General features: G+C 35.1%; 1 protein-coding gene across 23 annotated transcripts in view; it reads left to right on the top strand.

The window, feature by feature from the left end:
- Window positions 1-26,664, top strand: part of C17H8orf34 (chromosome 17 C8orf34 homolog) — a 452,646-nt gene that overhangs the window by 245,765 nt on the left and 180,217 nt on the right. For all 23 annotated transcript variants that reach the window (XM_067712125.1, XM_067712131.1, XM_067712127.1 and 20 more), the window contains 2 exons: window positions 4,504-4,589; window positions 9,969-10,045. In XM_067712125.1, coding sequence (XP_067568226.1) covers window positions 4,504-4,589; window positions 9,969-10,045 — 163 coding nt within the window. The remainder of the gene's footprint in view (window positions 1-4,503; window positions 4,590-9,968; window positions 10,046-26,664) is intronic.

Below are 26,664 nucleotides of genomic sequence, written 5' to 3'. Positions count from 1 at the left end.
AAAGGTTCTGAAGAACCTAGGGGCAGGACAGGAATAAAAACGCAGACGTAGAGAATGGTCTTGAGGACATGGGGAGGAGGAAGGGTAAGCTGGGACGAAGTGAGAGAGTGGCATGGACATGTATACACTACCAAATGTAAAATAGATAGCTAGTGGGAAGCAGCCGCATAGCACAGGGAGATCAGCTCAGTGCATTGTGACTGACTAGAGGGGTGGGATAGGGAGGGTGGGAGGGAGATGCAAGAGGGAGGAGGTATGGGGATATATGTATATGTATAGCTGATTCACTTTATTATAAAGCAGAAACTAACAGCATTGTAAAGCAATTATACTCAAATAAAGATGTAAAAAATAAAATAAATTAAATTAAATAAGTTGAAGGGTGAATTAAAACTGTGGAAGTAAAGGCATTGGTGGAGAGTTAGTATCAAACATATAAAGAGCTTGTACAACTCAAAATCAAAAAAACAAACAACCGGATTTAAAAAGTGGGGAGAGGACCTGAATAGACTTTTTTTTCTTCAAAGAAGGCATGTAGATGGCCAACAGGCACATGAAAAGATGCTGAATATCACTAATTGTCAGGGAAATGCAAATCAAAACCACAATGAGACTTTACTTCACACCTGTCAGAATGGCTATTATCAGAAAGACAAAAAATAACAAGGGTTTGCAAGGATGTGAAGAAAAGGGAATCCTCATGCACTGTTGGTAGGAATTAAGTTGGTATAGCTACCATGGAAAACAGTATGGGGGTTCCTCAAAAAATTAAAAATAAAGCTACCATATGATCCAGCAATTCCACTTCTGAGTATTTGTCTGAAAACAAAACAAAAACAAAAAGACTAACTCAAAAAACTATATGCAACCATATGTTCATTGCAGCATTATTTACAATAGCCAAGATATGGAAACAACCCAAGTGTCCATATGTGGAATCTAAAACACAAAGCAAAGGAACAAATAAAACAAAACAGAAACAGACTCATAGATACAGAGATCAAACTGGTGGTTGCTAGAGGGGAGGGGGGGTGAGGGGCAGCCGAAATAGGTGAAAGAGATTAAGAGGCACCAACTTCCAGTTATAAAATAAGTAAGTCATGGGGGTGTAATGTGCAGCATAAGGAATATGGTCAATAATATTGTAATAACTTTGCATGGTGACAGATGGTAACTAAACTTCTGGTGACCATTTCAGAATGTATACATAAATCACTGTGATGCACACCTGAAACTAATAGGATATTTTATGTTATACTTCAATTTTTTAAAAAGGCATTCAGGGATTTTTGGAATGTTTAGGGAGTTTGGCTCAAAGAAGAATAGACTAGAAAAAGCAACAGGTAGATCTTTTAGATAATTATGGGAGGCATTTGTTTTGTTTTGTTTTTTTAAGGCTGCAGCAGAAGTGAACTTGTTTCTATGCTGTGGGAAATGAGCAGTAGAGATAAACAGAATGAGTGGTGGTGAGTAAAAGAAATTAGGTCCAAGAGGCAGATGACATGATGGGACCCAAATCACCAGCCTGATGGATGGTCTAAGCCTTAGTCAGGGGAGAGGGTCTCATCCTCTGTGAATTGGAAAGGTGGTGAATACACAGGTCAGGGTGAAGATAATTCTGTTGGTGCTGTGTGACGGGGAGTGGGAAGTCCTTATTCCTGATTAGATAATTTCTCTGGATGACACAGGAGAGAGGTGATATTTTTGAAAAGACTTTGTAAGGAATGGAAGAAAGAAAAACAACTGAGAAGCCAAAGTTTAAAGTTGGAGACTATTGATTTATACTCATCAGTCCTAGAGTGTCCTGATTTTCACCAGTAGTTTTCAGCTGCACATGTGAATGAAAATGATGAGTTAACACAGGGTTCGGGTCTGGTTGGCAGTAATGACTTAAAGGACATGGGTGCATGGGAATTGAGGGGGCAGTAAGTCCCAGCTGAGGAGGGCAGGAAGGAAATCAGGAGAGGTGTGAAACCAGGAGAAAACCAAGGGAAAATGAAGATCTATGTTTGATTAAAGAGAAAGTGAGTTTGTGAAAGAGCCTACAGGAGGCGAGTTTGTTGTCAGAGAACAGGATATTGGATTTAAAGATTTCTGACAGAGCAATTGAGGTATCTGTCCTTGGGTTAGGGAAGGTGAAATGGAAGGGAAGCTCTCCAGATTTGAGATGGAGGGACTTTGAAATTAGCAGGTAGATACACATGAACACAAAGATCATTCACGATAATAGTGACACTTGAGTTGAAGAAGAAAATATTGAACCTGATGGAAGTCTTCACAGGCAGAAAGAGAACAGGTTAATATTTATAATCCTGTGTTAGCTGAGGTTGAGGGCTTAGACAGTCTCCTTTGGAGAGGAGGTACTATAATATTCTTAGAGGAAAAAGGGATGTCATATTCTTAGACGAGAAACGGGCTTCAATTATGACAAGGAAGAGCAAAAAACATTGTGTTTAGCAGCTGAGAATATAGAGAGTGTTTAATATGGAAGGGGAGTTTTAGAAAGCAAAGTGAAAATGTTTGAAAGTATGAGTATAACTCTTGAGGTGTAAAAAAAAAAAAAAGATTTAACTTTTATTAAGACCGTATTTCCCAGACTTGCCCACACAACTCTTGTTTACATAGTACCTATTAACCTCTTACAAAAGTAATGCTATGTGGATTACAGCTTGGGAAACATTGGCAGAGTGCTCAAGGATAGCAGGGCTGAGAAGCATTCCTCAATGGAGTTGCTGCCAAGTCACGGTGAATTCAACTCTTAAGGTATCTGGAGGGCACTGTTCGGACAAAGATGAGCCGGCTTCAGGGCCACCCAATTTGTTGGTTGTTTTCATGGCCATTTGTCTTTTCAACTCAGCTAAATTGAGAACTCTGTGAAATCAAGGGCAGTAGCAATTTCTTCACATCTCCACAACATTTGGGTTATTATTGAGCATACTGATAAATACCAAGGAAGTATCTCTTTTTATGGAAGCTTGCAATGAGCAAAAAAAAAAAATTACAGCTTACTTTTGATTTCTTGTTTCATTCTGCCTTTGTTGGAGATTTATTTTCTGTTTAGGTTTTTAACCTAATGTTAAATACCCAAAGGTGTTGGAGCTCATTGTTAATTTTTAATGATAATTTTTACTTACATGTTTCACTATCTTGTGTACCTACATACTTTCTTTCTTTGATAATTTTGATGAAAAAAGAATATTTCCCAATTATTAGAAGTAAACAAAATAAAAAGAAATAGTTGGGCAGATTTGGGAAGTATGTAGCTAAATCAGTCTCTTAAAAGTGATGCTGTTTTTTTAGAGTAAAAATTTAAAACTTAACTAAAAGTGTAAGATTTTTGACCCAAGAGTTTTATATGACTATCAGCAAGCTACTCTTGAGAATTATTTAATTAGCTTGTATAATACAGTAAATATGGTTTGTGTACAGAAGGTAATATGTAAGTATAAATGTATAATATATACAGAAATGGACAATACTTAATATTGTAGGAATAAAAATATAATGTACAATATTTATAATTATACAAAAGGTAAAGAGAGAGTCATGCGTATATGTTATTGGATTCCACTACAGTGATATAGTTGAAAATTTTGACTGTTGACCCTGGTACAGTTATGAATTGTATTTGAGTTTGTATTTTTGAAAATATTAATGGCATATGTCATGTTTTTATTAATACTCCCATGAGAGCACTTACCTCATGGGAGTTAAATGAAAGAAAAAAGTAAGGGCACTGGTAGAAATTTCCAGTCTCTGGATTATTTGATATACTGTCCTCCAACATTAGCAGAGCTTATTCTGCTGCTCTTAGATCAGAGTTCCAACATTTATTGATGAGCTCTACCTCCTTTGATACAGTGGTTTCACAGTATAATGTAAACCCAGACTAGTCTCTCTCTAGAGGTAAGGATATAGAAACTCAGAAATCTATTGTCCTAAAAGTTCCCATGTAATCTGCCTCTCCTGAAGAAGACGCAGTGTCTATGAGAACCCTGGGCAGCCACACGTATCGAGAATCTTCACACCCCCTGTTGAGACGAATCTTGACCTGCAGGCCTTTAAGCGCAGGTTTGGTTGATTTGGAGAATTGTATTTGATAAACCTCTGTGCAGCCATGGGAACCCTGTCATGCCCCTCAACCCAGAAGTCAGGCAAGCACACTGTGTTGGATGCTTGCTTTTCTTCCAATCACTTCCCCATTGTAGTTTCCGTGAAAACATTTGTCTATAAACCTTCTTCAGTGAGGCTAAGAAGAAAAGTAGATTCTATCTAGACTAATCTTCCCATGTATACAGGAGAAAAGAAGAAGGACTTTTCCTTAAAGGTTAGAAAAGCAAAAACACTGTATTACAAAGGTTTTGGTAAGGCTGTATTTCTACTTGGAAGAAGCATGTCTGATTTTAGAGTTTAGAAGTTCATAGTCATGTTCTCAGTAGTATGTAGTTCACATTTCACTATTCAACCTTATTAGAGTTTCAATGACCACTGTTAATCATTTAGGCTTCAAGGAGACAACCTGGTGGAAAGGACAGAAGAGACCTCGCAAACACTTCATTCTCCAGATGAAATAATCCCAGATTTTTTGGGTAAGTTTTAAATCCAACAATAGATATTGTAATTTTAGCGGCACTTAAAGATTTTTTACAAAAGAAAACTAAACCAAACATCTTCCCCTGTGCCAAATCACCGTAGCTGCCAATCATACATCCACCACTTCTGCAGGCTGTGTGTCAGGAGGTTAAGGGCAAAGGAGAAGATGAAGCAAGAAGTGTGGGTCCTGAGGAGCAGCCTCTTAATGCCTGTGCCTGTTTAAGGTACAAACATGTCAACGCTACGTTGGCTGCCCCCAAAGTTTGTCACCAATTCCAACTTGGTTTTGGAGCTTACATTGCCTACTCACATTCGCACATCATGGACCCCTTCAGTCTTTGGGGCAGAAATGTCAATATCAAACTTGATTTTCCTTCCTCTCTCTCAGCCCTTTGTTAAATTGGTCTCAAATCATGTCACTGTCACCAAGCCAGTCTCATCTTCATTTTCCCTGAGACTGCCTAGTCTATGCCCTTGTCCTCTTTCTCTAGCTAGTGTAAGAGCTCTGTAAATAGATTCTCCTTGTACTAACTCACCCGTTTGGGTTCATTATCTTTATAAAAATAAAGCTGCTATTTCTTTCCCATTTTCTATAGGACAGAATTCAAACTCCTTGGCGTAGCATATTAAGTTCATGCCAGGGCACTTCAAAATGTTTGCAGAATAAATAAATAAGTACATGTAATGCCACTACAGTGACATCTAAGGTATATCACTGCTTCATCATTCAGTGTTCTAGCAGGGAGCAGTCGGTACATCCAATTGGAATAATTAGAAGAGAAACCATAGGAAAACATTTTCCTTACATCTGGATAGAAAAGGACATCTTAAACAAGATGCAAACATTCCTAAACATTAAAAAATATTCAACTATAGAGTGTTGAGAATTCTTGTTCATCAAAAGATGCCAGAAAAAAATGAGTTGACAAGCTACAAAATAGGAAACTATATTTGAATATATTTGTCACTGATCAAAGATTAATATTCAGAATATATAAACTACATCTATAATTTAATAAAGAAACGATCAGCAAACCAATAGAAAAATAAGCAACAGATATGAATAGACATTTCACGGAAGAGGAAACACAAATGGCCAATGAGCGTATGAAAAATGTTTAGTAATCAAGGAAAAGCAAGTTAAGGCTACAGAGAGATGCTCTTTTACAACCTTTTATTTGACATTAATTAAGAAATCTGGCAAAATCAAGTGCTGGTGAAGATAGAGACAAAAAGAAACTCATACTCTACAGATGGGGCATAAACAATTTTGGAACTAGTCTTCCATTATCCTAAAATCTGAGTAAAGCTCAGAATCTCCACTTCTGGATAAATATGTTAGAGAAGCAAGTCTCGTGAACCATGAAATGTATGCAAATTTGTTAGTATGCGGGTGGACACTAAGATGGATAGATTATAAAATTGTTACACTGTAGGAAGCTGAATGCATTTCAGCTGCACACATAGGATGGATGAAATCAGTGATGTGCTGGTAAATGTGAACAACTGTTTCTTTGAAAAAGAAGACCCTGGTTTGTAGAGATTGACGGCTTCCATAATCTAAATATAACATAATATAAATGCTGATTTCAAGCAACTGATCCGAAATGGCAGTTGGGTCTTCCAATCTGGTATGAGTAGGTTGCAGCTCACAACTGAATGAGTCTTAAAAGCATAATATTTGTAAAAAAAAAAAAAAGTTGTAAAAATATGTATCTCAATAAAATAAAATGTCTTTATAAAAAAAAGCATAATGTTGATTGAACAAAAGCAAGTCATAGAATGTCATTTTTTTAAAGCTCAAAACTAGCAAATCTAAATAGTATATTCTTTAGGAAAACATACATTAAGTGATACAATTATATTGAAAAAAGGGAATGAAAGACTTGAAATGGTGGTTATTCTCAGGGGGTAGGGGAAGCAAGGAGATGGGATTAGGAAGGAGCTCACAGGTATATGAAGGTTATTGGAAATGTTCTAATTCTTAAGTTAGGTGGTGGGTTTGGGGGTGTTTATTTTATCATTGTGCTTTGTAACTTAAATGTGCTATTTTTTTATTATACATGTATATTTTATATGTACTTTTTTATATATCAAATATTAAGAACATTATAAATAAAAGTTAAAAAATAAAGTGTTGTGGGAACATAAACCAGTGCCAGTGTAGCACAATACTAAACAAAGGTAATAGTTTCAATATACTCAAATCTCTCATAGTACTGATGAGATGAAACACTCTCAGGACAAACCTTTAACCCTGCCAGTGAAAGGTGAGCAGTGTGTCATAATTCCCCGACCGGAGATAGAACCCACTCCCCCTGTATTGGAAGGCAGAGTCTTAACCACTGGACCACTGGGGAAGTCCCCAACCCCTAATTGTTTTTGAATTACTCCTTGTGTGTTTATTCTTCTTACCTCAGTTGGATTATATGCTTCTTGAGGGTTTCTTGTGTTCTCCACCATGCTCAATATAAAACTAGATACAAAAAATAAATAAAATAAAATTCAAAAAAAAAGGAGATACAAAACAGGTATTAACTACTGGCCCATTATATATATACTTCTTAATTCTATCAAAACCACTCCAATCCACCGATCTACAGATAATATATCCTTCAACAATCATGTTTACATAATAACTGAGTATTGTTAGGATTTAAATTTTTAGAAAATTAAACAAGGCATCAGTAATGTGTTGATTATACTTACTTGCATTCACTGGGAGAAAAGGTATTCATTAAGTTTAAGCTCCTTTCTTGAACTTCTTATATCCTGCATTCTTCACATTCAGATATTAGAAACCTAATCAACGAATTCCAAAATATGCTTTCTGATTCAGTACATTCTTTTCTACTGAAGTTAGTCAAATCACTAGATCCAAAGAGTGCTAATGTGATTTTTATGTTAAATATGCATCCACATTGAGCTTGGCTTAATAAACGTAAATATTTCTATGAACAGGTATAATCTTGTGCTTAACAAAAACCTGTTATGACACAAACAGCAAAAGTACAAATAATGACAGGAAGACATTAAGTGAAGTTAAACAGCGACAAACCCTACAGGTCTCCGGGTTCTCAACAGCACACCCAATCAACCACAGGGGCTAAGTTTTTAGTCCAAGTGCTGCCAGAAACTTAGATTTTGACAAAAGTACTTTATCTTTCGATGCTTCAGTTTCTTCTCTCAAATGAGGAGATAAACTCTCTAACATTTGACAAATTTAGAGACTCATTTTCCCCTCCATGTTATTAAAGAAAGCTCAAAGAATTCATTGCTTGCATTTTGAAAATCATTTATACTTAGAAGAAATTGCTCTGGAATGGACAGGACAAAATAGTTTATGCATATGCACCCACCAGTAGTTGGTAATAAGCAAAGTACTCAGAACACTTAAAAAAAATGGAGTGTACCCCTCCCAGCCTTAAACACTAAGGTTTTATTTCATGATGTTTATTGTCCCTACTAACTTGTTAGATTAATATTCTATCACTAGATTTGGGTTATTTAAGGGTCCTTTCAACTTAACTTTTAATACAGTCAGGTATGTAAATTCACAAATATTCTGGTGCACTTCACAGTTGTCCCTTTTCACTGTAGATCTCACTGGATATGGCACCAATAACCAGGAAGACTCCAACCAAAACAAGAACAGAACAAAATGTAAAACCATATAAAGTTACCAATACCTTCCCTTTATAAATGTTAATTTTTATTAAAAAAATCAATACTGTAAAGGTGTTCAAATAAATTCCAAGAGAGAAAGAGTCATAGAAAATTTTCTCGCTCAACTTGTTTTGAAAGCACCTAGCTGAGAGCCTGGCATATAGTTTTTTTTAATAAATGAATATACAAATATACAAATAAATGGATGAATGAATTGATTAATGTACATATGCATAAAAAACAAATGCAATGACAATATCTCTTTGAAACCATTAACTGCTCACCGAGAGGAACTTGAGAACTCACTTATTATATAGTATTTCTAACTATAAAAAACCTAGCAAATCCACGAGAGTGCGTTTTCTTCTGTAAATGAAATAATTTGCTTTATAATGTAGAATAGAACATTTTAATATTACTTATGTCAATATTCTACACAAATAAAAATTTCAGCACAGAAATAAAATAGAAAAAATACTAAGTGAATGCTGAAATTACAGGAATATTTGCTCACAGTTCTGCAGAATATAATTCAGTCCTGGAGGACTTGAATTATGCTAACTTATACATTCTAATGTAAAGAATCTATCTAGTGTCATATTTACAATGGGGTTTTAATAGATAGGGGTTCAAGCTTCCTTCATTAATAGATTAATATTTTTAACTTGATATAATTCTCATTTATCCTGATTTTATTTTTCTTTTTGAATATAAAATTCTAAATTATCTGAGATAGAGAGAGCTCCATGATTCAAAAGCTATGCTTATGGATTTGTGCTAAGCTTTCCATTGTCTCTCTGGTCTTGAGTGGCCATCAAGGGCTTGGAGGATTTAATGCTCTGATTTTCTTCCCAGAGCACACATTTTATGCAACAGGAAAAAAATCTGTCTCCATATGTATGTGAATCTGAAGAAAGTCTTCTTTAGGGAGGCATATGGCTCTTTAAAATTAATAAATATAAGAAATCAATTCTTAAAGTTTTCAGTGGTTTAGAATACCTTCCTCTTAACTGATGTTTTTATTTGAATGGAAGGTATTAAAATGCAGACTGTTTCTAGATGCTCCATGTATCTGTCTTTATTGAAGAATTCTTTATAGCCTGTAGAAATCTTTGTTATCATTAATTTAATTCAGCAGACATATGGAAAGTGTTGCCATCATTTTATTCACATATTTGAAAGTTGCTACCCACCCACTCATCAATCTAGTCAAGTGAATAATTACAACTTTTTGCTTGATACATTAAATGTAAAAGCCTACCACCATTTAATAATATGTACTTTTCTCCAAACTTTTCAGAATTTTTCATCCCATTTAAAAGAGAGAACACAAATTGATACCTAAATAGTGTAGCAAAAAAAAAGTTGATGGATAAAACACATACAAAATTACAAGACAGAAAAAGGACATTAACGTTCCAACAATTAGCTAACTAATATGCCAAAAGGAGTGTTGCTCTGAGATGACCGCAGCTCTTGCACCTTCCTCACTGCACTGTGCCCTTTTAAATTAGAAATACAAAACGTTTTTCATACATTGTCTTTAAGCTAAATAAATAACATTCTACACCCTATTTTAAATCGCAAACACTATGATTTTTCAAAAACTGGTTCAGTCACTTTAATATCCTTCTCGTAATAGGTTTGTATATCAGAGAGTTAGTAAGCAATATGTGACTCTAGTTTATTCATTCTTTTTGTGAAAATAGATTCTTTAGCTGGAACTGAAGAAGCACTGATGGAAGAGGGTGAAGAATTTGAGAAAGCATCTAGATTAACAGGACCTGTAAGTATATTCATTTACTTATTTTTATCTCTAAAACTAATGTATATCACTAATAGGAACATCTAAAGGGAATAGGAAACAATATTATTCAAACTAAAGAGTATTTTAAAACATGCATCCAGTATATTCCACAGAGTCATGCAGTTCCTTGTATGAGTAGGTGGCCAGCTTGATTACAGGTACCCAGCAAAACTGGACTGAGCTCTTTCAGCAATTGAGGAATAAGATTTGAAGGAGATGGGAAAATCTAATTTCTGGTATTATTAACTTTTTGCTTGTGCACATGAACATTCTAAAAGATTATGATCTGCCATCTTAAACTTCACTAAGTGTATATACAGCTTGATAGAAAAATAACTGTCTTGCATATCCTGAAAGTTTACATATAACTTAAGCATGGTATTATTAGTTGTGAAGTCCTTGTGATATTTTGCTTAAACTATATCTCTTCCATAGAGTATGTTGGGAGGAAACCATTAGGTTTAAGATTTTTCAATGCAATTTAATGTTAAAAGGATAAACACAGAAAAAACTGAAATCTACATTTAAATTCTAAATATAAAGTTTGTAAAAGATTCTGAGTTGCTCTAAAAATGGCTATGCAATCATGCATTATCCTAGACTTAATATTTAGACTGGGTTAGTATACTACAATATTCTCTGCATTCATTTGTTAGGGCTGCTGTAACACCACACAGACTGGGTGGCTTAGACAGCAGAAATGTATTGTCTCACTGTCCTGGAGGCAAGTGTCAGCAGGGTTGGTTTCTTCTGAGGCCTTTCTCCTTAGCTTACAGACAGCGCCTTCTCTCTGTGTCTCTGTCTTCGCATGTTCTTCCCTCTGTAAAACGTCTGTGTCCTAATCTCCTCTCCTTATAAATACACCAGTCGTTTTGTATTGGGACCCATCCCAGTGATCTCATTTAACTTAATTACCTCCTTAAAAATCCTATTTCCTATTAGTACACGTTCTGAAGTGCAGAACGTGTACTAGTCCTATTTAGTACACATTCTGAAGTACTAAAGGTTAGAACTTCAACATGAATTTTGGGGGAACACAATTTAGTCCATAACATTCTCTGATGAGATTACATTATTTGGAACATTATTTGGATCACAGGATTTGGTTGAGGGTACCACATTTTTCAATGGATTTCATAATAAAATTAATTTTACAATTACTGATGAAATTAATGTATCTTTGTTCATTTGTCTGCTTCTCATTGAAGCTTCCAGGCCTTATTTAAAATTTCTAATTTCTCTATTTTTCTATGTAGCACTTCTCAGCTTCTACTATACTATATGATTTACTTATTTATTGTCTGTCTCCTCCCACATAATATAAGGTCTATGAGGACAAGCATTTTTTGTGCACTTTTTTCGCTTCTGTATTCGTAGAAGAGTGCCTATATATAGTAGGCACTATATACCTATTATACAACAGAATAGTTATATGTTGAATAAGAGAAATTATTTAGCAATAATTTCTTACCATGAGATGAAAAATATCTTACTTTCACTTATTATAAAATAATAGAAACTTAGAAATAGGAAGAAGCATGGTGGTCATCTAGTTCGGGATTTCTTCTCCCTTACCTCAGTATTCTGGCCTCCTATGCCACTTTCACCCAATGCAAGAACATCCATTTTATAGATAAGGAAATGGAAAGTCAGAGAAGTTTAGTAACTGGACCAAGATCCCAAAGCTAAAAAAAGCAGTGAGGTCAGACTCTACTCAATGCTCTGTGACGAACTAAATGGAAAGGAAATCTAAAAAGAGAAGGGTTATATGTATACAAATAGCTGATTCGCTTTGCTGTACAGCAGAAACTAATATAACATTGTAAAGCAGCTATACTCCCATTAAAATTAATTTTTTTTCAAAAAAGCAGTGAGGTCACGGGCTTCCCTGGTGGCGCAGTGGTTGAGAGTCAGCCTGCCGATGCAGGGGACACGGGTTCGTGCCCCGGTCCGGGAGGATCCCACGTGCCGCGAGGCGGCTGGGCCCGTGAGCCATGGCCGCTGAGCCTGTGCGTCCGGAGCCTGTGCGCCGCAACGGGAGAGGCCACAACAGTGAGAGGCCCGCATACCGCAAAAAAAAAAAAATTTTTTTTAATTAAATAAATAAATAAAACAGTGAGGTCAGGAGTTGAGCACTAGTCTCCCTTCTACTGCACATTCTTGACAGTTCTAGTGCCTTCCTGTTTCTTTTATAAACAGATTATTCCTATTTGTTAGACATTTTCTTATATTTCTCACAATCACGTGTAACCATTGGTCTTAGTTCTACTCCTGAGGTAATAGTCCTTCTTCCACTGAACCGACCTCCAGATAGTAGAAGCTGTTAGAATGTCCCATCTGACACTTTTTCTCAGCCAAAACACAATCTGTTCTTTCAACCAATTCTGACATTGTGTAGTTTTCAAAGATTTCATTTTCCTCTGGATGCTTTCTCTGAACAGATTCTTGCTTGCCAAGTCCCCTGTAAAGTGTGGGTTATGCCACAACCAAACGCAGGGTTTCAAATAATGTTCCCACATCATAGAGTGTAACTGAGTGTGCATTGATACGAATATTATATTCGGATTGTAATCTGGGTCTTTGTTCACTTTTTTTGAGGAACTTTCTGACATTTATAAACTTCAGTATGTCTTCATAATCTCATGATGATACAAGCATGTCATCCTTCAGTTTGGGATAATCTGTCATTCATCACTTTTTGCAAAGATTTTTTTCATCATCTGTGAATTCCACCAAAGCCTTATTCATATCTCAAAAGATACCGTTAAATTCTTTTTCTAATAATGTTCTAAAATCAAGATTTATCCTGTCCATAGTATTTAGCTTACTTAATAATACCTAGTAACCCAAAGAGAAAATAGTTTTTTTGGTCAAACTCCTGAGTGATTTCAAACTGACCTTTGGAAAGTTGCTTTCTTTTCACAGTGCTCACATAGTGTTTTTCTAATGCAGAAATTTGTCCTAAGCCAATTTAACTTTTCATTTATCACATTCATTAGATTTTGAATTCTTAAAAATTCTGTAATTCCATTTAAAGTCAAATGTAAATTTAAACATTTAATTTAGGGGTAAGTATGTGGAATATAAACAATAAGTGGATAAATAAATTAATATCAGGACCTTGACCATAGTTTCTAGATGGTAGCTGCTTTTATTATGAAGAAAGCACGGATTTAAAAAATTATGTCAGATTGATGATATTTTAGATGGAAATTCCCTAAATAATATTTCTTACAATTGTATTTTTGGTAAATCAAGAAGAAAATTGTGGCTTTATCTAAATATTAATGGAGAATTAGAGCAAAGCAGAACTTTTTTTTTCCTTTATTACCATAAGAAGTACAAAATACTTCAAAGCAAATTTTGAGTCATTTCCTGCAAAAATATAAACATGCCACAAATGTTGAAAACCATTTAGAGTAGTTTCAACACATGCTGTCTCTATTTGCTAACTTTCCATGTTGGGTATTGGATATTAATAAGTGGGTAACAGACTCTTGGAAACGTTTTTTCCCCAGTGGCTTAAGCGGTGTTTAAAATATTTTGTGAATATTTGAGTGAGGTAAAAGCAATATTTAGATTTACATTTTTATCCTCCCCCAAATAAGCAAATCATTCTTTTGGAATTTCCCTCTCTCCCTCCTCCTTTTCTGTTCTGGAATGTCTCAGCATTATCTACACCTTGTGAAGATTAAAGCTGGATTTGTCAGATAAATCTATTCACTAAAAATGAAACAACAAAAAGGAAGTCTTAGGAAGAAAATACAGAGCAGCAGATATTGATTATGACCTTTTAGTTCATAAATAGAGTACATAAACTTTTTTAGATCAATGATCCATAAAGACCTACTATCAATGATTCTTAAAATTTCACAGTTCCTCTAGTTTCTTAATCTTGGAAATTCTATTTTGTTTTGAAAGTATTAAACAAGTATGTGAGCGTAATGGGAAGATGAAAAGATAATTAAGAAAGATACTTAGCATTCAATATCTTACTGTTTTTCTTTTTCCTTTGTAAGTCTTATTTATTTTATTCATTGGTCAATACTGACCAGCCCATCATAAGCTGACTCCTATAAGACTTTATGTAACTGGTCATCATTTCTTAGTTAAAGCAGAAGGAAAATTAAAAGAAGGACTCTTGTAGGGAAAGATTTCCTAAAATTCCTAGGAGTTACTAAAAGTTATATTTTTAGTACATTTTCCTTCTGAAGAGTCTTATCTGTTTGAGAAGATGGGTAAAACTAACTAGAATGATGGTAGTAGTAATGATAATGATATCACATATGTGTATAGCACTTTTTAATTGTTAAGCATTTTCACATACTCAATATCAGTCGTCTCTGAATTTCGCAAGTCCTATGACTTATCACTTAGATTTGACCACCCTTCTGTGATATATTCATATTTCCCAGTGTGCCCAAACTCTCACAGAACTTGTCAGGGTCCATACAATTATTAAGGCACTGGAGCCACTATTAAACAGCAGATGTAATGTAGAAAGAATAAAGTTAGGCCACTATCAGTAGCCAATATTAAAGATAGGATTATTTGTTAGATTAAGTTGATAGTGAAAAAGTGAAGTTTGAGGGACTAAATCATGAGACAGGTAAATTTTTATGAGAGCAAGTGATCATTAAATCTGGAGCATAAAAGACTACTAATCTCGCTTGTGTCCTTGACAATAGGAGTATGAGAAACCAGAGCAACATGACGAGAAGGGGATCTTAAAATTCAGAGGGTACTCAGAAGGAAAGGAAACAGGAAAATAATACATGTCTCAGAAAAGATTCCTTCGGCAAACTTGATGCAAAAGTTAGACTCAGGTGATTACAGAATCATCTTAGTAAAGTAGACGTCTACTTAGCTGGATTAGGGGTAAACTTTGATTACTTTTAAGCTTGACTTGGCAATATTAATTGTGCTTTCTGAATTAGTAAATAAACAAACCATGTTTTAAATTGATGTTCTAGGGACAAGTGATAGCTTTTTTTTTTTTTTTTCCCCACTCTTCAGTGATTCTTTCTATTTCTGCTCACAAATTAGCAAGGTGTGGACCTAATTGTCTGGAGTTGGAATTTCCCACACATACTGCATTTTCTCAAGATCCCATGGATATAAACTTAAAAAAGAGTAAATTTGGGTTAGATATAATATTCTTTTGATAACAACTGTAATTGAAAGACATGAAGATAAAGAAACACTTATGTGCATAATTCCAGTAATATACAACTGATGTAGAAATTCAGGAAAGAGTTTTGATAAGAAAGGCATTGTTTATAAGTGAATTTCTTTTTATTGGGTCGAATTAGGTAAATTGATTTTGCTAATTTAAAAATTTTATTCAGCCAGTGAAATAGGTCAGCAAAGAGTTCCACCTGTATTTCTATTCCCTGTCGGATTGTTAATTAGTACAGTGGAATCCTCTAATAACAAATCCGGGGTGCTCTTGGGAATTGTGTTAGAAGAAGAATTCCACTACACTCAATGATCACTTATTGCTGAGACTAAAGGAAAATTTTGAAATCTGCTGAAATCATATGACTTTTACAATATGTAGGTTGCACAAATGCCTTTTACAATAGGTAGGTTGCACAAATGCCTTGTATTTCCTTGGAGATTCATTATTTTCTACCACTTCTTCTTTCCCAGATTGTTACCTCTTCTCTCATAAGGCATGCCATAAAAAGATTACATTTAAAAAAATTAAAATTACCTATGTATAAAAAAAATAAGGTACAAGGATATATTGTACAGCACAGGGAATATAGTCAATATTTTATCATAACTTTAAATGGAGTATAACCTGTAAAAATATTAAATCACTGTGTTGTACACTTGAAACTGAGGTAATATTGTAAATCAACTATACTTTAATAAAAATAAGATATAAAAAAATAAGATATAAAATTACAAAATTATCACTTAGACTTGACAAGCATTAAAACAATTGTCCCCATGGCTTTCCAGTATAAAATATGGGTATGAATTTTTAGTGGACTTTTAGACTATTTCTTTAACTATGAATTTTGATACTTCTACTTTCCACCTTGTTTCTTACTGATAGTGTTCCTCCCTACAAAAAACCCCTGCCATGAAAATTATGTCTGTTTCATCATCTTCACAACTTGACATTTTAAATGTTTTCAGTAAAACATCTTCAAAATTCTTTTTCATACTCAAGTATAATTTTATGATGAGTAAATTGTTGTACATATTTTATACAGTTTGTACTTCTATGTAAATTGATTTAAATAGCTGGCCAGTGGAAGAAATGTTGAATGTACAGGTTAATGAACAAGCTGCAATTTTTTCTTGCATTATATACCTAGCATGGAAAATAGGATCACAGCTAGCATTTATGGAATTAAGACTAAACATATTTCAATTTGTACTCTTGCAAAATAAAAAAAGAAAGAAATTAATGTTCATTATCATCTCACCAAGTAGAAATAATAAATTATGGTGGATTTCATCCCTTGAAATACAATGTTGACAAATTGCTGGCAGCTAATTGTAGTAATGGATTATCTGCTAAAGAATAGCAATTGGTACACATTTTGCTCAACCCTAAAGGTTTTTACTGTTTCATTTTCCTTCTATCCTGTAGAATTTTGCTTGGCTTTTGTCACTCACAGATCTAGGATGCCAATAAATTGCTTAAAACCAAGTACTATAGTCGGCAAGTTATCTAACCAAATTTTGGAATCTACTGGGATTTTTCCGTTTGACATTTCAGGTCTGTTGATTTCTAACACACTGATGGTGGAAATATTTGCCTAAACCTATGCAAATATTATTTTTTAAAACTTCTATGAATTTTAAAAATGTAAGTTCTAAATGTCACATTTGCACCCAAAAAATGGCCTGAGATGATAAAGCATGATGTAATGAGTGGTAAAACATTGACTATGGCTTTTGTAATTAATCAGTCTCTCTACATAATTTCACTGTTTCTCCATTAGTAAAATTATGAAATCATTTCTTGGGATCAGTTAAATTCTGAATTTTATTTTTAAGATAGTTGGGGAAGAAAGAGTGGCCTAATATGCACTAATGTAGATACAATTGATTTATAAGCCAATAATGCCCAAGAAGATGTATGTCAACATGCTATTTATGTCCTGAGGATTCCAACTCAGGACGAATCCATTAATTCTTATAAACATGATGGGCAAAAAAGAAAATGCATTTTGACGTTTTCAGTATTTTCAAGTTATTGCTAATTCTTTATTAAAATGATTGCCCGCTACTGCAAATTTCATTTGTTTGGTATATAAATATACTGAAGCAGATGGAAAGCAATATGGATTTTTGTGTAGTGAGGTAAAAACCTTATTCATACTCTGATTATGAACTGTGCAGCATGCGTGCTGAAATGGTCTCTTTGTGTGTGGAGCACAGGAAGTTAACATTCTGTCCCTTAGTGGGGATGGAAAAACATTAAGATCCTCACAGAAAGGTTTTCTCTTACATGTTCATCTTCTTCAGCTATAAAAACTACATAGATTACATTAAAACGATTGGATACAACGTGCTTTCCTAGAGAAAATTAAACATTGGTGGGCTTCCTTGCCCTCTCAACCACATTAATCTAATCAAGATCATTTTTTTGCCCTGTGATAAGAAGGGGCCCCATATAAAGTCTGAGTCTCAGGAGTGTGCGGACTCAAACTGAAAAAATATGATATATTCCTGCTATTATGTTGACATAATGATGTATATTAGAAGAACATTAGGGAAAAAGATTATTTTAGAAACTGTGCTTGAAAGGGTCATATTGAATGTCCATCCTTTTTTAAGATATTGAACTCTTTTTTTCTCTTTTCTGTGTATTGTACATTTCTAGAGAGATTTCCCAAAGTTAATAAAATATCAATATCAACATTAGATCTGCACAATATTTCAAAAATGAAATTTGGTATAACTTCCTATTATCTATGTTACAGTCTTCTTTATTTCAAATTTGTTTATTTTTTAATTATAAATATAATAGTATATATTATAAAATGTTTGGAAAATTCAGTAAAGAGTGTAGTTTAAAATCCAAAACCACAACATAAAAGATGAATTTTCACATTTTGTTTTATTTTTCCAGTATTTTTATGCATGTGTATCTGTAAATATCTCATATCATAATTTGAACTTTGGAAAATAGTCCGTTAGCAACTTTGCATCCTGCGTTTCCTTCCTTTACATAATTATAATAGTCTGACATAAAATTCTTTATAAACCTAGTTTTAATACCCACGTATTTTTGCAGCCTTATCTGTTTTAGTATCTGTTAGACCAAATATCCTCGTACCTTTTTAAAGTTTAAGACTTTTATTTTAGTGTCAAACCATAATACAGAGTTGTTATATTTGAATTAATGCTAGAGTTTTTGGTTGGATATTCCCAGTTAGTTTGTCCAAGGCTAATGGTGGTTGTGAAATGGATGGTCATGAGTTGTTGACAGATGTGTTGGGATCCAGGCATTCCAGCCCTCCTCTTAAATGCTTTGAGTCACATTCTGGTGCAAATAGTCGATTCCAGGTCCTGCTGTGTGTTGTACAAATATTATTTTGTATGTTTGTTTTTATGTGAAAAGGTATGGGAAACACTGAGATTTGGGGCTTAGAAGTAATGCTTGGAGATAACTGTGCACTAAATCATCATTAGTTTTCCTTAGGCTGGATTCCTAAAAGGGTCAAAGAATATGAACCATTTAAAAGTTCTTGACACATACCCCGAAAAAGTCCATTTGCCCCTTTAACCAGGAATCTCCTAAACCCTTCTTAGAATTAAATATTCTCTTAAAATGTATAAGTGAATAACAAAAGATTCACAAAATTAATTTATCATACTGATAAATGTAATATGAAATATTTTTAGCCCATAAAGTTTGGTTTCTTTGTTTACTAGTAAATTTCTTTGATTACAAATTAACAAATTTTATGTATACTTATTAGACTCATGTATTTCTATTTTTTATGAATTGTTTTTTCTTGCCATCAGCCATATTTCTTTTGGGGTGTTTGTTTTCCTGTTGACTTGTATTTGTTATGCATAATGACTTGTTCTATTTTAGAGATGTAGTAAGTATTTTTAGTAATTTTTCTTTTGCTTTTTAATGTTTTTCATGATAGTTTTTCTATTTATTTATTTATTTATTTTTGGCTGCTTTGGGTCTTCATTGCTGCATGCGGGCTTTCTCCAGTTGTGGCGAGCAGGGGATACTCTTTGTTGTGGTGCATGTGCTTCTTATTGCAGTGGCTTCTCTTGTTGCAGAGTATGGGCTCTAGCATGCAGGCTTCAGTAGTTGTTGCACGAGGGCTCAGTAGTTGTGGCTCATGAGCTCTAGAGCACAGGCTCAGTAGTTGTGGCGCATGGGCTTAGCTGCTCCGCAGCATGTGGGATCTTCCTGGACCAGGGCTTGAACCCATATCCCCTGCACTGGCAGGCAGATTCTTAACCACTGTACCACCAGGGAAGTCCATGATAGTTTTTTTTTATTATACTTAAACTATTACTTTTCTCTTTCTGATTTCTTTCATTTTTTTAGACATAGCTTTCCCTCCCCAATATTAGGTATTTACCTAAAAGTTCTTTACATTTTCCCCTTAAATTCTTTAATCAATTTTGAATTTATTTTAGTGTTATTGTGAAGCAAGGATCTAACAATATGTTCTCAAATAACATGTGCAGTGTCATTTGTTTTTGAGAACCCATCCCTTTCTTATTTTGAATTTTTCCTTTTTATCTTAATTTACTAGGTATAACAATATCATAACTAATATTTATTTAATACTAAATTTTTGCCTGTTACTTTACACGCGTTATTCCTTATTGTTTGCCAACAGGTCTTAATTATATACCCAACTTATAGATGGGGAGACTTAGAGTTAGGGAGATATGATAACTTGCCTTGGGTACCTCAGTTGGTAAGCCAAGGAGCCAAGACAGCACCCATGCCAGGTGGCCCAAATCCAGGGTCTGCCCACTTAACCACTCTATCATCTGGACAGTGGAGAGTTAGCTTCTGTTGACATGTGCACTATTTTTGTTTTAGTTATTGTAGCTCTACCTTTTTAGTACAAAGTAGATAAAGCCCTCTTTTTCATTCTTCTTTTGCAAAATCAAAGAATTTAACCATCATACAATAACTAGCTGTTCTTTATCACAGTCCTGAAATGTGACTTCTTGTGTGATTTTTTTTTTTAATATAGGTTTAGGATTTGGTTTTTCAAGAGAAGTTTGGTGTATCATTTGCCAGAGTACAGGAATCTACTCACCAGCCTCTGCAGATTATTTAGTTTGCTTATATAAAAAGCATTTTATCTAGTGATTTTTGCAGCATTTTTGAAACAAAGCTTAAATAGTTTTCACGAGAATGTTCTAAATTAGAGACGTAATAGCTGTCCTCACTTCCAGTTATTTTGTTCAGTACATTGGGACATTTGATTCAGAAATAACACAACCTTCTTGGGAAAAAGGAAGCTGAGTAATTTGTAAGTAAATATCTCTCTATGATGTCACAACTGTAAAAAGTTATTCATATTTCTTAAGAATCATAAATCAGATGCCTGTGTTTATTTTATTTAAATATGAATTTCGGGAACTTGTCATTTCCTTTTTAAGTTTCACTGATTTTTTTTAATGTTTATTAAGAAAGTATTTGCATTCCAATAGTAAGAAAGCAGACATGTTGTAAAAGGCAATTTCTAGAAGAATCACTCAATCAAAGAAGAAACATAAAGAGTTTATTGCTTAAGGAGACAAACCTCAAATGATGTCAAGAAAAAAATAATTAAAAATTAGCAGACATTATACCTGGAGGCCACAAAAGTTGAGAAATATCCATGTAGAGTCTATTCTTCAAGAAGAGACAAAACTATCCCAGCTTGGAGAACCTGCCGCCCTAGGACAATAAAATGAGAGCAGTCAGTACTCAGATCTTGGATGTGCAGATCATTTATCTCTTTCAGGGATACCATTTCCTTACACTTGTCTCTTCCCTGTGGTCCCACCCCTTGAGACCATTAGTGATCAACTTGGGGGAAATCAGTAATGCTTTGGTAGATTAGCCTCACTGCATTGCCTTCCTGGTGGATCACAGAATGAAAGAACGCTCCCTGACTCTAATACTTGTAGTCCTTTCCATGCCCAACGTGTCTTTCACCTCAAAATCTCCTCTCTTTTCATCTCTTTCTTCTGGCCACCACCCCTACCCTCAGCAGAAACTTCTTCCTACAGAATACCACCACTGTTTCTCCCAGTCTACTAATCTAGGAAGCTGGGAACTATCCTAGATCCCTCTGTCTGCTTCAACCCTGGATCAGGGCAGCCACACTCACTATCTTAACATCTCTGCACCACGCTGCTTGAATTTCTTTGCCCGCATGAAAGTCCAACCCAGGAATTCTCATCTGGAGGATAGTGGACTACAAATCCTCAAGGGGTCCAGGCCTTCCTGCTTGAGATTCACTACTATCAATGTTAATAAACATATGGAAGGGGAAATGAGAATGGCTAGCAACTCTCAGACTGTATCCTCTTGAGAGCAGGGACTCTGGCTGTAACCATATGAAATGCTTTAGCTTTACCTACATTAACTTATTTAAAATTGTATGAGCCCTCTGTGAGGTAAGTTTATCTCCATTTTTAGATGGAGAAACTAAGCCTTACTAAAGTAAGTAACTACAACTAATGGTGGAAATGTGATTGGAACCTGCTATAGACTGAATGTTTGTGTCGCCTCAAAATTCATATGTTGAAACCTATTCCTCTAACCCCCAAAGTGATGGTATTTGGAGGTGGGGCCTTTGGGAGGTGATTAGGTCATAAGGGTGGGGTCCTCTTGAATGGGATTAGTACCCTTATAAAAGAGACTCTGCAGGCAACTTGATCTTGGACTTACCAGCCTCCCAAACTGTGAGAAATAAATTTCTGTTATATATAAGCCACTCAATCTATGATATTTTGTTAAAGCAACCTGAACAGCCTAAGACAGAACCCAAGTCTGTCATACTTCAAAGCCACAGTCACCCACTCTGTGGCACTACGGGGATTCAAGTAATCACTTTTCCCTCTGTTTTTGGAGGCTGAGGAGCATGTACTGTGCTATAGGGAGCACTGTTCTGGGCTCTGCTCCCCTTCAACTAGAGCAGTTCCAGTGTGACCGCCCTAATACATAAGGTTTGGGTGTAAGATTGTTTCAGAAATAAGAATTACCCTGCTATAAATGAACTTTGAAAATTACTGTTCAGATTATTCAGAAATTGGAGTATTTACTCTATTTCCTTATAGAGCACTAACATTAACATATAGCTCTCTGTTCCTTTTGCATCATGTTTTGTCTTTTTTCTTAAGCACTTTTAGGGCTCAAGGATTGAAAGAATTGTAAAAGCTGTTTTTCTTACAAGGAAATTTATAAGAGATTTTGAATGCCTTTAAGGTCCTAGAAAATCATGTTTTGTTTGGTCAAGTAGCAAACACATTCAGTTATATTAAGCAAAATGCTATTAACCTTTTCAAGACTGATAAAATTAGACAGGAAGCTGCAGTTACAATTTCTTATTCTTTAAATCATTTGCAAGAATATCTGATTAATTCAGTCCATACAGATTTAATTAAATATTTGACTGCATCTTTGAATTGCTCCTCAACTTGAGAGAAAAGAAATAAAACCCCATAAATGCAATATGTCATTAATAACTTAAAATTGTTGAAAATTCATGAGGAAGTGTTTTATACTCAAGGGCTGACCCAAGCCAATCTTATCGCTTTCACTTTTAACAGACATTAAATTTTAACTATATTACTCCTAATCCAAATTTGTAAAACACCAAATTTCCACTTCTCTCTCTTTTTGTGAGACTGCTTAACTATTTAAATTCTGTCCTGGGAGGTGGATTCTACAGAATGAAGTTAGTTCATGAACTTTGATTCAACAACACCTCTTTCACATGTAGGAAAACCTCCTTATTCCACTGTTGACTGTTTTTCTGCTAGACAAGAGAAGACTGATGTTCTCTATTTCTTAGATGAGTGATTTTTTTTCATACAGCTGTTGACATAAAAGGAAAGCAAAGAAACTTAATAAATCATCTTTTGTATATTGGAAATTCAAGTGTAACCTACTCATTTTATCTGTGGTTTTTCAGTCTTTGCTCAGCCATCATGTTCAAATGTCAAATAAATAGTCAACTTTTGATGTGTTTTCACACAGTCAGTGAAAGAGACTGTAACAAGGCAAACTTTGTCTTTATACATCTCTGTGGCTGGGTTTCAGAAATCAAGAGCTAACATTCATATGTGCATTTCAGTTTATAAAACACTCTTACATTATTCCAACAATCCTGGAAGTAAGTACTGTTGTTATCCCCATTTTAAAGATGTGAAAAGAAGCTCAGAGAGAATAAGTTGCCCCAAATCACATGGAATTAGAATTTCTTTAGGTATGTTCTGAATGTCCAGTAGAATTTTAGCAAATAGATGGCAGTGTGGCTTTGCAAAATCATCAACCAAATTATTTTAACTGTGTTTTGATATCAGTTCGGAGATTTCTATGGTATGGTTTCTGTGATTATCAACATTGAGATATTTTTTACCAATAATATAATAAAGGAGAAAATAGAATTTCTATCATAATGAGTCATATTCATCTCAAGATATTCAGCACCTAGCACAGTGCCAAGAGGAGGAGATGCTCAGTTAATGCTTGTTGGATTGAATTGAAGGAGGAAAAAAATCACTCTGGAATATTTGGGTGTGCTTTCATTCATTAGCCACCTTTTCCAATCGGCTATTATCCTAAATAGAATATCATGGAGTACTTCAAACATAACATCACAACTCTTTTAACTGCACTTAAAGCTGCAGCTCTTCTGTCTTGGGTACCTCCCAGTTTGCTGGAGCCTATGGCCTTGGCTGATGTGGGTCTGAATAATTTCCATTTTGTGACCTTTAATCTCTTTTGAAGTTTCTCCTTTTATCTAATTAAATAATGATACTTCCTAATCAGATGTTTGAGTATGATGTGATATTATTATTACTATTGTTGTAGCTATTATGTCAGTATAAATATAAGTAATGGAGTCGTGATCAGGTTGGCAATGGAAACCAGGAGGTCCCAATACCTCCAAGACATGTCCTTTATTCTAAAACAGGCTTGGAAAGCATTCCCTGACACAGAATGCCCTTAAAACTATCTAATTTGGGGGCTTCCCTGGTGGCGCAGTGGTTGAGAGTCCGCCTGCCGATGCAGGGGACACGGGTTCGTGCCCTGGTCCGGGAAGATCCCACATGCCATGGAGCGGCTGGGCCCGTGAGCCATGGCCGCTGAGCCTGCGTGTCCGGAGCCTGTGCTCCACAGCAGGAGAGGTCACAACAGTGAGAGGCCCGTGTACCGCAAAAAAAAAAAAAAAAACTATCTAATTTTGAATTCTTATGAAAAATAAAATGATCTGTATTTGCAACCCCTTTACCTATTGCTGCCTTCTTTCTGTCCTTAGTGGAAACCTAATACTTTCCCAGACATTTCTTCACCATTTCTTCTCATCCTTTCATGCAAATACTCATTGTTTTCTCATATCAGTTATAAGAGGCAATACTGTGTTTATCCTGGTTCTCCATTGCAACTTACTGACCATTCATTTTCAACTCCAGATAAAAATTCTTCTTCCTCTGAGGTTCCTATTATTTGATACAATGTCAACTTAGTCATTGAGTACTTTGACACTTGGCATAACCAATCTATCCAATATGCTATCTTCAAAATGTCTTTACATTCTATTCTTCAGTAGCGTCCATCCAATATCTCACACCTATGGTCACACCCGGACCTTACCAGAGCTAGTTCTGTTCTATCTCTGGACTCAAATTCCAGAGTATTAGTCTCTACTGATAATACCTTCCTTTCAGTTTTCTCACTCCGTTAGTCCCACTGCTCCCCTTCTTTGACTTCCTTAAGAACTCCAAGCCCTGGCATTGGCTCCTTATAGCTGCTTTGTTTAGCTGAGACCTCAGTGATGCACAACATAAATCCCTTTCCCATTTAGGCTTCCTTTGCTACTCACGTCCAGCCTTGGGTCCATCCAACCTAGTCACACTATATTTTTACACAGAGGCTGATGAGCCCTACACAAAGAAATCACGTGATTATGGAGATTGTTGCAATGCAGTAGTAACGCCTTCTAATTTTATTTCTCAGTTCACCTTGGCAGTCCATAATCAGCTGTCCTTAATCAGCTTCCAGTCTCATTTTCCGTATCAGCTATCCCAAACCTATTCCTAGCTCCCTACTTCTCAAGACAACAAAACCAACAACAAACAAAGCTGAACAAATAAACAACACTTAGGTCCATCAAGTGTGAAGTCTCTTAAGATCCCATAAACCTATTCTCTCTTGTATATGAGCAGCCCCTCACCTTTATTTTTCATCCAGTCTCACAAGAAGAGGTTTGGATTATCATCTTTCAGAACTGCTTTTGAGAAAAATCATTCTGTTCCTTCTATCTAAAAACATGTTTTCTCTTTCTTTCATTCTATTTTCAACCCATCCTTTCTTATTTTTTCTTCAAGCTATGGACGTCCTCAAGCATCTCCCAATAGCAAACAAATATGTGAATTATTTCATGTTTCACTGTTAGTTATTACTACCCCTTCCTGTTAGGCCCTTTACATCAAAATCCTGGAGAGACTCAGCTTCTTTTCCATTCATTAGTTCTCTAATTTACTGCCAAAGTGAATGTTTATTTCTTCATATCCTAATCCAATGAATTATCATGAGCCTTCATTTTATTTATCTTTTTGTGGAAATTGGCGTAGTTGACTACCACTTCCTTATTCTTGAAGCTCCTGCTTCTTTTGTTTTCAGGGACAATCATTCTCCTCTGATTATCTAGCTCTCTGTCTACCTTAGTCCTCTTTACTAGGTCTCTTCCTCTGTCTACCCCTAAAATTTTGGTGTTTAGATACTACTTCTTGTCTCTCTTGTTTTTTCTTCTCATCTTGTATACTCCCTCTCGGTAGTGTCATTCACGCTCATGACCTCTGTTGGCTTTAAGTCCAGTTCTCTCTTCTGGATCTCTCCCTGAGGTTCAGAATTTTATATACCAAACCAAACCAAACCAAAAATCACTACTATCATGAAGAAGAAGAAAAATAACAACATAGAACCTAGTCACTGGCTGTCCTATTGGCATTTCAGTTTTGAAATGTCAAAGCTGAAATCCTCAAATGTACCTTGTTTTTGCCTTAATTCAAAATTCTTACCATGTCTGACCCAAGCTATTTTGAAAATTTTATTTATCCCTTCAGTCTTATACTCTATCAATCCATCTACTCAAAACTAAGGACGTTTTTCTAAAATAAAAATCTGATCATGTTACAGTTTCTGGTAGCATAAGATTCAAACTAGTTGTTGGCTTGGCATACATTACTCTCAGTAATCTGACCCAACCATCTCTCCACCTTGTAGCCTGCTCCTGTAGCCATTGTGAATGGCTTGCCACCCTTGGAACCACAGATGTCAGTTTCAAGCTTTTGTACTTAGATATTTCACTTCATGGAAAACTCTCCTAACCTCTTTTTCACTTCTTGAATCACCAAGACAG

This window comes from Pseudorca crassidens, chromosome 17, assembly GCF_039906515.1.
Source record: "Pseudorca crassidens isolate mPseCra1 chromosome 17, mPseCra1.hap1, whole genome shotgun sequence".
NCBI lineage: Eukaryota > Metazoa > Chordata > Mammalia > Artiodactyla > Delphinidae > Pseudorca > Pseudorca crassidens.
This window is presented reverse-complemented; position numbering and strand designations above follow the sequence as displayed.